Genomic DNA, 11766 nt, shown 5'->3' on the forward strand with positions numbered 1-11766 from the left:
ATCTTCTGCGGTTTGGCTGAGAGTGCGGACGAGTGACTCGGCAGAGTCTCTCCATTCAGAACCGGAGTTCGGTGGTCGGTACACGCACGCGAGGATAGTCTTTCTCGCCTTCTCCGGTTTTACCTCAACACAGCAAACCTCCAGGTCGTCCCGCTCGAGATCAGACCGACGTTGAGACGGGATGGTCTGTCTCACATAAACCCCCACTCCGCCACCTTGTCTGGATCTGTCCCTTCTGTACAGAGTGTAGCCATTCACTGCCACTACTGAGTCTGGGATAGTATCAGTTAAACGGGTTTCATTAAGACCCAGTACATGTATCCGCGCATTTTGTAGGAGTAGCTGCTGGATTTCATCAAGATGTCGTGGAAGGGAGACTACGTTGTAAAAGGCATACACTATCCCCTTTCTCCAGTACGGAAGTCCCTCCTCAACCGGACCCGGGTTAGGTGAAACGTCACCAGCCAGCAATAGCGTCACACATGCTAATAAGTTCAGAGTCTTGTCAGGTTTAATTGTAAACGTAGCTGATCTAGCAAAGAATCCGAGACCATACAACCCAGGATTAGTTTTAACGGGGTTGAGATTTTGTGTGAGCCATGTTCCTGTTTGTACATATACATTACTAGTAGACTTTTCCCATTCAGGAAGTACAACTGGTTTTGGTAACACTGCGAGCAGTAATACACTGAGGAGCACAGCCCTAGGGAAGGCAAACATGACAGTCCCCCTCACAATACTACAGATTCCTTGAGCAACAAACATAGTCTCAGTAACTAACTGGAATCCTGCCAGGATAACGATTTCACAGAAATTTATACAATTTACATATCAATACACAGGAAAAGAATTTCTACAGAAACCTTGTTACCTTGGCCCAAAATGTCAATTCGTGGAAACCAACTAAGTCTAAAAGGTTTTTGAGAGGATCCCCCCTAGACCCCGCCAGGGACCTGACAGCTGCTTGGCCGAACTGTAAGAACCGGTCGGCACCCTACCACACGCCGCACGGGTTAAGACGGGAGACTGACCGGGCACCAGACGGGTCCCTGACAGAAACCGGCCGCCAAGGGGACCAAAAGTTTATGAATATTAATTAGAAGACGCCTCAATGCCGGCCGGAGCACAACCAGGCCCCGACAGGGAGCCGTAAAGGAACGTTTAATTGTGACCCTGACAGTCGGCGCACGCTCGGCGTCATGACACAGGCCGGCGTCTACACCGAGGACATGCCGAACGGGCGCCGTTTCAAATGTGACCTAAGCTTTAGGGAGTCATAGAGAGAATAACAAAAGTCCCTTTATGCCAACTTCTTTCTTTGGACAATGCATTTTATATATCCCTGTTCTGTTTAAGTTTCCAAAATATTGAAGTGACAGAAACTTACTTCCTGTAAACTTCCCTGAGCACAGATCCAACAACTCCTCCATGTTGGTGTCCATGGCATTGTCATCAGACAGCAGTAACTGACGCTTAGGGGGCCTTTTCTCATCGACTGCCTTTAGAAACCTACAAAGGAAAATCTCATGCTTCAGCAAATGGTAGCAGACACCTATTTGAATGCACTGCTGGCAAGCTCAAACAGTTAATTGACTTGGTGGGTTCATGACTGTTATATCTCTTATCATCCATAAAGATACAACTAGAGAACTTTATGTGTTGTCATTACAAATAATGCTTCTTGACAGTAACCTTGTATGCGTTTTAAGGCCTTGGATATCATAGGTTATAGTCTTCACAGGATCTCTACAACAGTGAGGTACTCAGTACTCACCCATCTGAGTCGAGCAGCTGGCTCTGTTGAGAGTCACTCTCCAGAGAGAAGTGGAAACTCTGTGTGCTGAGTAGCCTCTGTCCCGGTGGTGGGGACTGGGAGGAGCGGTACAGGTCCTGTATAATACAGATATCATTCTTATCTTTAGGCTAAGTCTTCTACAGGCTACAGGCTATAGCTCAGCAAAGAAGGTTAGTCACAAGTCACAATTTTGAGTTCACTGCTTTTGTCCTTTTTTTACTTAACCTTGTTTGACCTCATGATAGACTGCATCACATTCATAAAGCTGATCTGCATGCATTACAAGCTTCTTCAGTGGAGAGTCATCTGCAAATCCTGAAGAGGTGAAAGAAACACATCAACAAACCTGGGAGTCCTCAATGGGCAGGGTCAACTCAGACAGCTTGATTGAGCTCTGGAAAGGGAATTGCTCCTTTATTTCATACATAAAGTACAAACGATCAATACAACAGGAACTGCAACAAACACAAATCAAATAGACCCTATTCAAGTAAATAATAAAACTAATCTTTGCATAAAAGAACAGGTGTTTCTGTAGCCAAACAAAAAAAATAATACAAGAGTAATAAAAAAACAAACCTTTTGCCCTGAATCTGGCTCTTCTCCAGACTTGAACCTGGAGAATGGTGCGAACAGATCAGGAGCTGTGTCCTCACGGCTTAGCCCAATTTTTTTCTCTGGCTGGTGTGAGGGGATAGAAGCCCCGAGGTCCATACTTGTGTTGAGGTCTACACTGCTGATGTCTGCTTGTCCTTTAGAGTCCTTTATAATACCATCCTGCGACAGATCACTGTCATCAAATGGGAAACCCTGGGATTCATGTCGGATGAGACCTTTCTTCTGTTTAATGGCACTAAAGCTGAAGAAGCCTCTCCCTGGCTTGGACTGACCTGTTGGTGTAACTTCTAACCCTTTAGTTCCATCTGGCTTCGACTTGATGCTGTGGTTACTGTTTCCAGGCGTGGTCAAGTTGCTCTCGCTCGTGGAGTCGAACAAGTCCATGGTTTTATCAGACCCGGCAGAGAAAGGATGGGGAGGGCGCGCAAACTTTGCCGGTGTTTTGAAATCAACGTTGGAGCTGTCCGTCTCGCTGTCACCTGGGCACAGTTTGACGGGTTTGAGGTTGGTAGTGGCTGGAAGCTCGTCTGTAAGGATAGTGTCAGCATCCTCTTCCTCTTCATCTCCATCTTCTTCTGCCTCCAGATCTAAAATGCCCTGCAGATATGGACGGTAAAGATACCAGTTTGTTCTTTCACTGACCAAGCAGTTTGATTACAGGTTAAGAAGTTCATAACAATTCAAATGAAACCATCACAATCTATGTAGAATTGTATGAAAAAGTGCTCCCTTGCAATGATCATACAAACATCCCGAAAACTCTAGACTGACCTGTCCTCGATCCATCTCCCCATCTTCATCTTGCTCTTCGTCGTCTGTGTCCTCCTCATCAGTCAGCTCCTCTTCCTCCTCCTCCTCCCCAAACCCCTCCTCGTTATCCAGCTGGTACATCTGCTGTCGTTTCTCCCTCTCCTGTGCCCGCCGCTCACGCATCTTGGCCTGCAGCTTCTCCTTCAGCCTCGACAGCCGAGCACCTACACAACAGACAGACTTCAAACTCAGTTTGTTTCAATTATTAGACTTCAGCCATCCTATAGTGCTGAAATCTATCATGGAACTGGTCCTTTACATCAATTATTATCAAGTTTTATGAACTACTACAAACTTACCATAGAGAAAACAGAAATAAAGTATTTTGACCTAGGATAGGAACAGAGTGACTATTGGCAAACACTGACCAGGTGTTACTTCTTTAACAGGCTCTTCCCCTTCCTCCACAGTGACAGTTAGGGTCTCCTGCTTCAGTTCCTCCTTCCCCTCAGCAGTCATCTCCTTCTTCACGATACTGGAGAAACAAGAACCAACATCAGTACATGATGCAGCAAACACTAAGTTAGTCTGCTCTATCATTTAATAAAATCTAACAGTCTAATACAATCTAACGTCATTCTACTCTTGCTAAAAGGAGTGCTAGTCCTACCTGATGTGTTGTTGGTGTTTCTTGGCTCGTTTCTTGCTGGCCTGGGAGTGCTTCATGAACCTGTCCAGCAGGTCCACCATACCACCTTTCTTCTTGGGCTTGTCAGAGCCGCTCACACCAGAATCTTCCAAATCAATAAAGGAGTCAGGACCTCCACTGAGGCAAGGTGGCGGCACCATCAGTTTGACGTCTCCTTTTTCCTGTTCCTCTACTGCAGGTTCAGACTGCTCAGCTGAGGTTGTCTGTGGCATGTCAGGTTGGGGAGACGTGACTTCGTCCAAGATGTCAGTGGGGAGGGGGGCAACAGTCTGTGTGGACATAGCAGCATCTGTCTCCACACCAGAGTCCTGAGTCACACCTTCTGGTGTTCCCTGAGTGGTTTCAGCATTCTCCTGCATTTCTACATCATTCTCTGATATGTTTGTATTTACAGCCATTAGACCTGAATCCCCTATTTCAGTCAGGGATGCTGAAACTTGAGGAAGATCCTTATCCTCTTTATCTGCACTGATACCTACAATGTCAGGCAGCTCATCAAGCTCATCATGTGTGAAAACATCTGCTTTAGTGTCTTGTGGAGGGGCTGCTGGGTTGGCATTTGAAGGAACTTGTGAACTGCTGGGTGGTTTCTCAGCTAGTCTTGTGGGCTGGAGTGTTGTTTTCCTGACAGCCAACTGTTGGGCAGCAGGTCTTCTAAGGAAGCTGGAACAACACAGTAGGCATATTCAAAACACATACCGGGTAAACATCAAATGATCCAGTAAACTTGAAAATGTAGATTCATTTACTTTGGCACCGAGACACTAAGCCACAAGATTACAGACAATCAGGTGATGATATTAGTAGTATGATGATAATATTACTGCTATCAGGGATGACAACTTTCAGTGACATGAAACTAAATGATTCTGAACCTCAATGACTTGGGGATGGTCTGAGCTTATTGCAAAAGATACAATATCTACCTTCATTGTTTTCATTCTGCAAAACTGTGAACATCCTTTTATCACTATCAAGTTAAAATAAACACCTTGCGATTCCCCCAGCAGCTTTGAGTGGCCCTGGCTTAGGTCTGGGCTTGAAGAAGTCGTCTATTGTCTTCGGAGGTGGCTTGAGGTAAGGTAGTTTCAGCTCTGACTCTGTAAAACAATGGGCTTTAGTAATAGTAAGGAAGTAACACATGTCCTTTATAATAGTACATACTACCTCATTTCTTAAAAAGCAAATATCTCTATATAAAAAGCCTACATTTCTACCGTGTTACAACATTGGTTGAAATTGTAATTGCTCCTGTACCCACCTCTGGTCATCCGTTGTGTTTCACTGTGCATCAGATGTTGTTCAGCTTTACTCAGCCTCTTGGGCCTGGGAGGCTGGAGGAACAGGGTATGGGTCAAACATTGATACATCACTTGTGGAAGACAACTTGTCCCTCTTAATAAAATACAAACAATATGTAGCAGAGGATATAATTCATAGCCAAACTGCTCACAACAAAACTCACACAGAGTACAAATATGCTGATACCCTTACTTTCTCCTGTTTCTTTCTTCCTTTGCTCTTTGCTGTTTTCTTAGGCCTGTCCTCTTCCTCTTCTTCTCCCTCCATGTCCCTTCCCTCACTCCGGTCACTGTCGTCATTTTGTTCATCATCAAAGAGGTCAGAGTTCAACTTGTTCAGGTGAATCTCTGCCTCCTCATCTGAGGATGAATCCAGCACAGGCTGGAGAGGAGACAATAGACAAGATATCAGTAAAACTTCAGGGGAGATGAGGTCAGAACGAGCTTGAAAGTGGGATAACTACATGTAACCAAAAGGATATCTGTATCTGTATACCCGCAGGAACGCCGCACGGTGGCTACATTACACCGATCGACTTGTTACACCTAACCCTTGAACATCTAACTCTAGGCATTATTTAAAGCTATCAATGACAATGCCCCTACTTTACTTGATGACAGCGATATGTCTCTTCATTACTCCAACATCACAGAGCACTCAATCTATTCAACAATAATGATATTATCAATAGTAAATAAGTCTCCTACCCTTTTCTTCTTCCCATCTTTGGATGTTTTCTCTTCTGCCTTGTCTTTATTCTGATCTTTCTGTTCCTTGACTTTTGGTGATCTTTCTTCAAGCATATCTTCATCATCATCAGAGTCAGCGAGGATGTTCTAACAGGCAAAATAACGGAAAATAGGTAAGCACGAATCAGTTACTTTGTATTTATTACCTTGATGTTTATGTATGTACTGAATATTCAACTCTTGCAAAGTAACATGAAACAGGGTGACCTACATGAACGTTACACAATCAGACATACAGCTGCGAGCTAGACCTTCTTAACAATTCATGGTTGTAATTTGGACATCCATGGTGTATTCATAACTGACTCACCATTTTGCCAGATGTAGGTTTGTCATTTTTCTTGATCTTGCTGCTTGGTAAACTCCCCAGACCCTCATCTTCATCAGAGGAGTCTTCCATGACAATCTACAAAAGGCACATTTCCACAGTCAGTGATGATGCAAATCCAATGCCCATACAAAGGAGGAGCTTCATCAATCCCAACCAAGAGGCCATATACACATGTACACATGTATGGCATAGCCTTCTAATATTTTTACACACGCTCTCTGGTGCAACTATTAATAATGGTGTCATTCTCCACTCTTAGTCTTACCCTTTTCTTTTTGCCACTTGATTTCTTGACTCTTCTGTTGGTCTCCAGGTCTTCTCCATCAGAACTGTCTGAGTTCCCTCCTCCTGCTGCTGGATGCTGATCTGTAGAACCCTCCCCTGTTGGAGGGGAGCAATCCTCCTCATCGGAATCTTCCAGGATGGCCTTTCTGCGGGTTTTTGGTGTCTTCCTGATGGAGAGGTTGACATCTTCTCCATCCGAGTCATCCGTTTTCTGTAGCTGTTTTCTAGATATAACCATGTCCTCCTCATCAGATGATGAGTCCAGGACAAGCTATTCAAGAACGGAAACAACCGTGTTAGTAACAAACTTAAGATAACAGCTTATACAGTGTACATTACAACATCTAGTGGTTGTTTCTATGAAGTATAAAACACACATTAGTCAACACTGAAGATAGGACTTCTAACATACACTAATGTGTGTTTTGGATGGAAGAAACAGCAATCTAAAGCTGCCTGAGTAATAATAAATACAAAATAATTTTGATTTTTTGCTGTACACCCTCAAGCTCCCAGTACAAAGTACTTAGCTAAAGGTATTGTGACCATCACATTATACTATATAGGTAATACATGTATTCTTATCAGAGTCTGTGAGAGTTTCAGTAGAAATGACAAAATAACAATCTAAGAGGCTTAAGATCCAGAATTGACATTCACCCTTCTCATCTTGGTACTGGGTGTTTTGTTAACAGTGTTGTCTTTTTCATTCTCCCCTCTGTTGGCTGCTTCTGTCTCCTGACTAACAGGGCTGTTCTTGTCAATACCATCTCCAATGTTGGCATCTGGAGGCATCAGCTGCATAATAAACACACATACTAGTTCACTAACATATAAGGCGACACAAATGTGATTTCATGGCAAATGTCCTCTCAAGAAACCAAGTCATTGGTGAAATGATGTTTTATGACATGTAACGTTACCACTTCAGACAATTTTGTGACAGTTGTGATATCCAGTGTGTAATGCTTCAAGCTCAAGACGATCAGGTTAGTCTGACAGTCCCTGTTTGTTTTGACCAGCACCAAATTAGACAAAGCTAATTTTTGCATATCTGTTGTCATCCCTACCCACATCTGGTCGGCCATCAGCCCCTCATGAATTTGAATATGAGGACTACAAAGAAGGAACTAATTTATGTGCAAGCTGGCTTTCGACTTATCTTGCAGTATACAAGCATCAAACGTTTACAAATTCAGGTGACTTTTAAAGGAACATAAATTATGAGAATGACGAACAACAAAAATATTAACGATAACGTTATATGGTAACAGCAAAATAATTTAAGGTCAACAGTCGTTATATTTTCAACATCGCGATATAGTTTTCAGTGGCCAATTATATTTCCCAAATAATTTGTACCTGTAACATTAAACCGTGGTTCCAGAGATATCTTAATATAACAATCAAAAACTGTCCCCCAAAATGTCTTCACAGTTTCATCAACTTTGCAAATACATTTGGATCTGAGCGGTACAAAAAAATCAGTTCATAAATTTGCGCGATCACCAAGAAGCTAAATAAAGGCTGATCTGCCCTCCCCAGTCCCACACATACCTTCTCTGTTTTCTGCCCAATTCCCCCGTCATTCCTGCTGCCAAGGCCGTCAGTACTTTCCTCCAAGTCTGTAGATCCTATCATTCTGGAAAATATGACAGAAACGTACGAACTTAGGGTCTTCCTTGCTCCTTTTCCCTAAGAAATGTTAGGAGCGACGCGAGCGGGAAAATCGTTTTTGGCGCGCTGTTGTGTCACTCGGTCACACTGCAGCAAAATGCGTAGGTAAAGATGGGGAACTCTACTCACGAAACGATAGTTGCAAAATGGATACTATAAATCGAATTTCATACATCTAAAAAAATTGTATATGTGATATTTATTGCAATTTGGTCATTTTTAAAATGAATTTTAGTTTTGTTCTGCTGCGTTTACAATCAGTACTTCGGAAGACTTCCGGTTACTATTGAAGGATCACTTCCGGGTCGGCATAAAGAAAACAAACAAGTCGGACTTGCTGAACTGTCAAAAAAAGTAGCTCTTATTAGGCCAAATGTAGCTCAAGACCGAGAGGGGAGGCGCAACCTTGCTCCAATCTCATTCTTTTATCTAGGATGATCCTTTCACTTACGATAGGTTTGTGAGTAAATTTATAACTTTTTTTGCATTACGCCAAAAAGCAGTTACTCAAGCAACTGGATATGATTTTGAAAACTGCCTGCGTTTTTTAGCATTAGTTAGTTGTTTGGTACGTGTATGTGATGACGCAGTGGCAATGTTTTGAATATGGGTGAGGTATTGTGTTGTCTGACAGACCGGTGCTGTGCATATATCTTTCATAATGTGAACGCAATCGGCATGTTTAGTGCGTATAAGCCATAGTGATGATGTCATTTTAACCAGTCTTTTTTTCTCGTTTGATGAAGTCAAAGAAAAGTCGGTGAATGAGGCATGTTGCATCCTATATAACACATTAATTCTGCACCACAACACCTGATACCACAACTCTTGTTTACCTTTATTTTCTTTATCTCTATCGTTCTTGTAGATTCATCCATTGACAGACAGCCATGAATGACATCAATAACCCCCCCTATGCCCTACCTGTTGCCTTCAATGTGGGACTGGTGGAGAACCAGCAGGTGGGCGTGGCACCACACCTGCCAATCAGAACCATCTCTGGCCTGATGATCTCCTGGATGACACCTGCACTGATGGGTGTGTAGAAAAGCAGTTTTACCTTCTTTATTGATTATTCTTAGTGAAAGGGGTAGCGTTTATTTTTCATACAAAATATTGCTGCACACCAATGTCCATTTTTGTACAATAGTTGAGAGACTGAAAATCTAGCCTAGGACAAATAGATTCATTGCAAGACAACAGTATGTGTATGTTACTTATAGGACTACATTTTATCCCCATTGGTTGAAAACATGTGTCACTTCATATCTATTTACAGATTACATTCACAAGAAAACAAGTGCCCCTGTGGCCTCCAAGCCACCCAACCAGCAGAGACAAGAGGAGGTGGTGGTGAGGGACAGCTTCGGTGCCAGGTACAACCTGCCTGTCAGACTGGTGCAGGAGACAACTGTGGTGCAGAGGAGCATGCAGGGAACACAGCATCATGCCCACACCCAACAGCAAGTGTCAAACCTTGGTGCTGACCCCAAGTCACACGTTTCAGGAGTTACAAGGGACAGAGGAAGGGTGGCTACTGCAGATCATCCTTCTGTCAATCAGTCAGAACAACCTGCACCAAAGTGGCAGCCAAGTCCTGCAGACATGGAGACCAGTAAAGCAGTCACCGGAGCTGACCATAGTGCAGACTCAAAAGTCGTCACAGAGAAAAGCAGCCCACATGACAGGATGGAAACACTTGGAAAGGAACAGCTGAAGCCAGCATGGCAGACAACTTCTGATCAAGGCAGTAAGGTACAGGAGGAGTGGTACAGGCTGCAGCAGGACCGATCAGCATTTGAGTACGACAAGCAGTATGAGAGGGACAAACTGTCCACCCTGCAACAACAGGTGGACAGGGACAGGCAGAAGGTAATGGAGACTTTGCTCTTGTAACCACATTCATACGGCTTCATACGTCTTTAGAACAACCACACAAACACAGGTTTTTACATTGTCAACTTATTTCTTGTGACAGTAAACAATGGTATAGACATACAGATCTACAATAGAATCCAGCTTCTACAAAGATTGACACGTGTAACGTTAATCATTTGATGTCTTAGATCTAACAGACAGCCACAATTATGTTTGTTGACCCAGGTAACAGACAGCAGACAGTTACAACAGGACCTGGAGCAGCAGAGGCAGCTGCTGTCTCAGGAGAAGGACATCATAGCCACTGACAAACACCAGCTGGAGATCCAGTGGAGGCAGCTGGCTCAGGTTAGACTGGAGGAACAATGTAAACACAAATCTCAAGTGAAGTTGTAATACTTGTATACTTTGGTGACATTACCTGTTTATTATTTATTTAATATTCATTGGCCATCCATTGGCCAACACAGATGATGTCAGTATTCCTGTCACATTGATACATTGTAGGATGATGATAAGACATTAGATAGAGCAAGCTTGGTTGGTGCAAGAACAAGAGGAGTAAGAATTCTGGTATGTTGAAAAGCCACCATGTATCACTTACACATTGAACTAAATCATACAAATTAGACCCCGTCTATTGATCAGCTGGTAAGTTTTAAGCAGCTTGCTGTGATACTGTTATCTGTTCTCCCCAAATCTTGCAGCATAAGCAGGACCTTGCAGCAGACCGTGAGGACATGGAAACAGAGAAGGAGCAGCTGCGCAGGGAGTGGCTGCTGCTGAGTGAGGAGCAGAACTTCAGACAAGACAGCAGCAAGAGGAAATACCTCCACTTTATCCGTTTGAAACATCTCCGCATGTTTAAAATATAAAGTATCCCTTCACAACATGCCCCAAAGCTGTGAGCAGATTCTTCCCAGGCAATGTATAATAACTTCAGAGAAAAAAGGAAGCAGCAAGTCATTGCAGTTATGTGAATGGCTGCTAGAGGGCATCTATGTTACATTCTATGACACTCTGCCTTTTCAGTTTGATGGGGGCACAACTAAATCCAGGGCATACAGGCTACAAAACATCTTTTTTTTTTAATTCGCATACATTTCCTAAAATGGCACAAACCTTTTACTTCTGAAGGAATATTGGAATGCTTCTTGCTGCTGAGATATCCCTGTCATTTCTTGGATTGATCTGAGACTTATTTATAGTGTGACTATGGAACCTTCCTTTTTATAAATTGTCATTAGCTGGAAAACTCTTAAATTAGGCCTTCCAGTAGTTAGGACTGCTGTACCTTGTTAACTTTCTCCTGCATTTCTTGAATTGTGACTATTATCTTGATTATAAGTAACTTTGAAACTTTGTACTTTAAATATGAATATTATGAATGAAAAAAAGATGATACAAATAATTAAAAAAACACAGTTGTGAAAATTATATACATTTTGTTTACAAGTGCTTTGCATCTTTTCTTGCACCTCATATTGTGGTGGACAGGTACAATGCATTGGTGATGTACAAACCTGATTTATATAATAAAAAACTAAATACAACACTCTTTGTGACACACTGTGTTTGTACGTTGCAAATTCCTGTTTCAGTCTCAATATTATCATTACAGTTTATACCAATTGTGCAGACTATATTGATGCATGATATTACAGACCATGGT

The 11766-nt window shown here is 42.7% G+C and overlaps 2 protein-coding genes across 3 annotated transcripts; one reads left to right on the forward strand and one right to left on the reverse strand.

Annotated features, from left to right (window-relative positions):
* Positions 1 to 1259: 1259 nt before the first annotated feature.
* On the reverse strand, positions 1260 to 8330 carry LOC109470131 (claspin-like). The gene is made up of 16 exons (XM_019768913.1): positions 8097 to 8330; positions 7200 to 7337; positions 6520 to 6810; positions 6234 to 6329; positions 5882 to 6010; positions 5367 to 5555; positions 5134 to 5206; positions 4864 to 4972; positions 3834 to 4535; positions 3592 to 3698; positions 3185 to 3387; positions 2375 to 3010; positions 2142 to 2189; positions 1775 to 1890; positions 1388 to 1509; positions 1260 to 1264 (listed from the first exon to the last, which is right to left on the reverse strand). Exons 1-16 carry the CDS (start codon positions 8178 to 8180, stop codon positions 1260 to 1262), a joined length of 3048 nt encoding a protein of 1015 aa, XP_019624472.1. The 5' UTR covers positions 8181 to 8330.
* Positions 8331 to 8515: 185 nt separating this feature from the next.
* On the forward strand, positions 8516 to 11739 carry LOC109470293. 2 transcript variants are annotated; one of them, XM_019769208.1, is made up of 5 exons: positions 8516 to 8672; positions 9085 to 9254; positions 9496 to 10088; positions 10320 to 10442; positions 10802 to 11739. In XM_019769208.1, exons 2-5 carry the CDS (start codon positions 9107 to 9109, stop codon positions 10967 to 10969), a joined length of 1032 nt encoding a protein of 343 aa, XP_019624767.1. In that variant the 5' UTR covers positions 8516 to 8672; positions 9085 to 9106; the 3' UTR covers positions 10970 to 11739. The 2 variants fall into 2 exon arrangements, with proteins under 2 accessions (XP_019624767.1, XP_019624766.1); XM_019769207.1 differs by having other exon boundaries at positions 8529 to 8676.
* The last annotated feature ends 27 nt before the right edge of the window (positions 11740 to 11766 follow it).

This window comes from Branchiostoma belcheri, unplaced genomic scaffold (genome assembly GCF_001625305.1).
Source record: "Branchiostoma belcheri isolate BF01 breed outbred unplaced genomic scaffold, Haploidv18h27 scaffold22, whole genome shotgun sequence".
Taxonomy (NCBI): domain Eukaryota; kingdom Metazoa; phylum Chordata; class Leptocardii; order Amphioxiformes; family Branchiostomatidae; genus Branchiostoma; species Branchiostoma belcheri.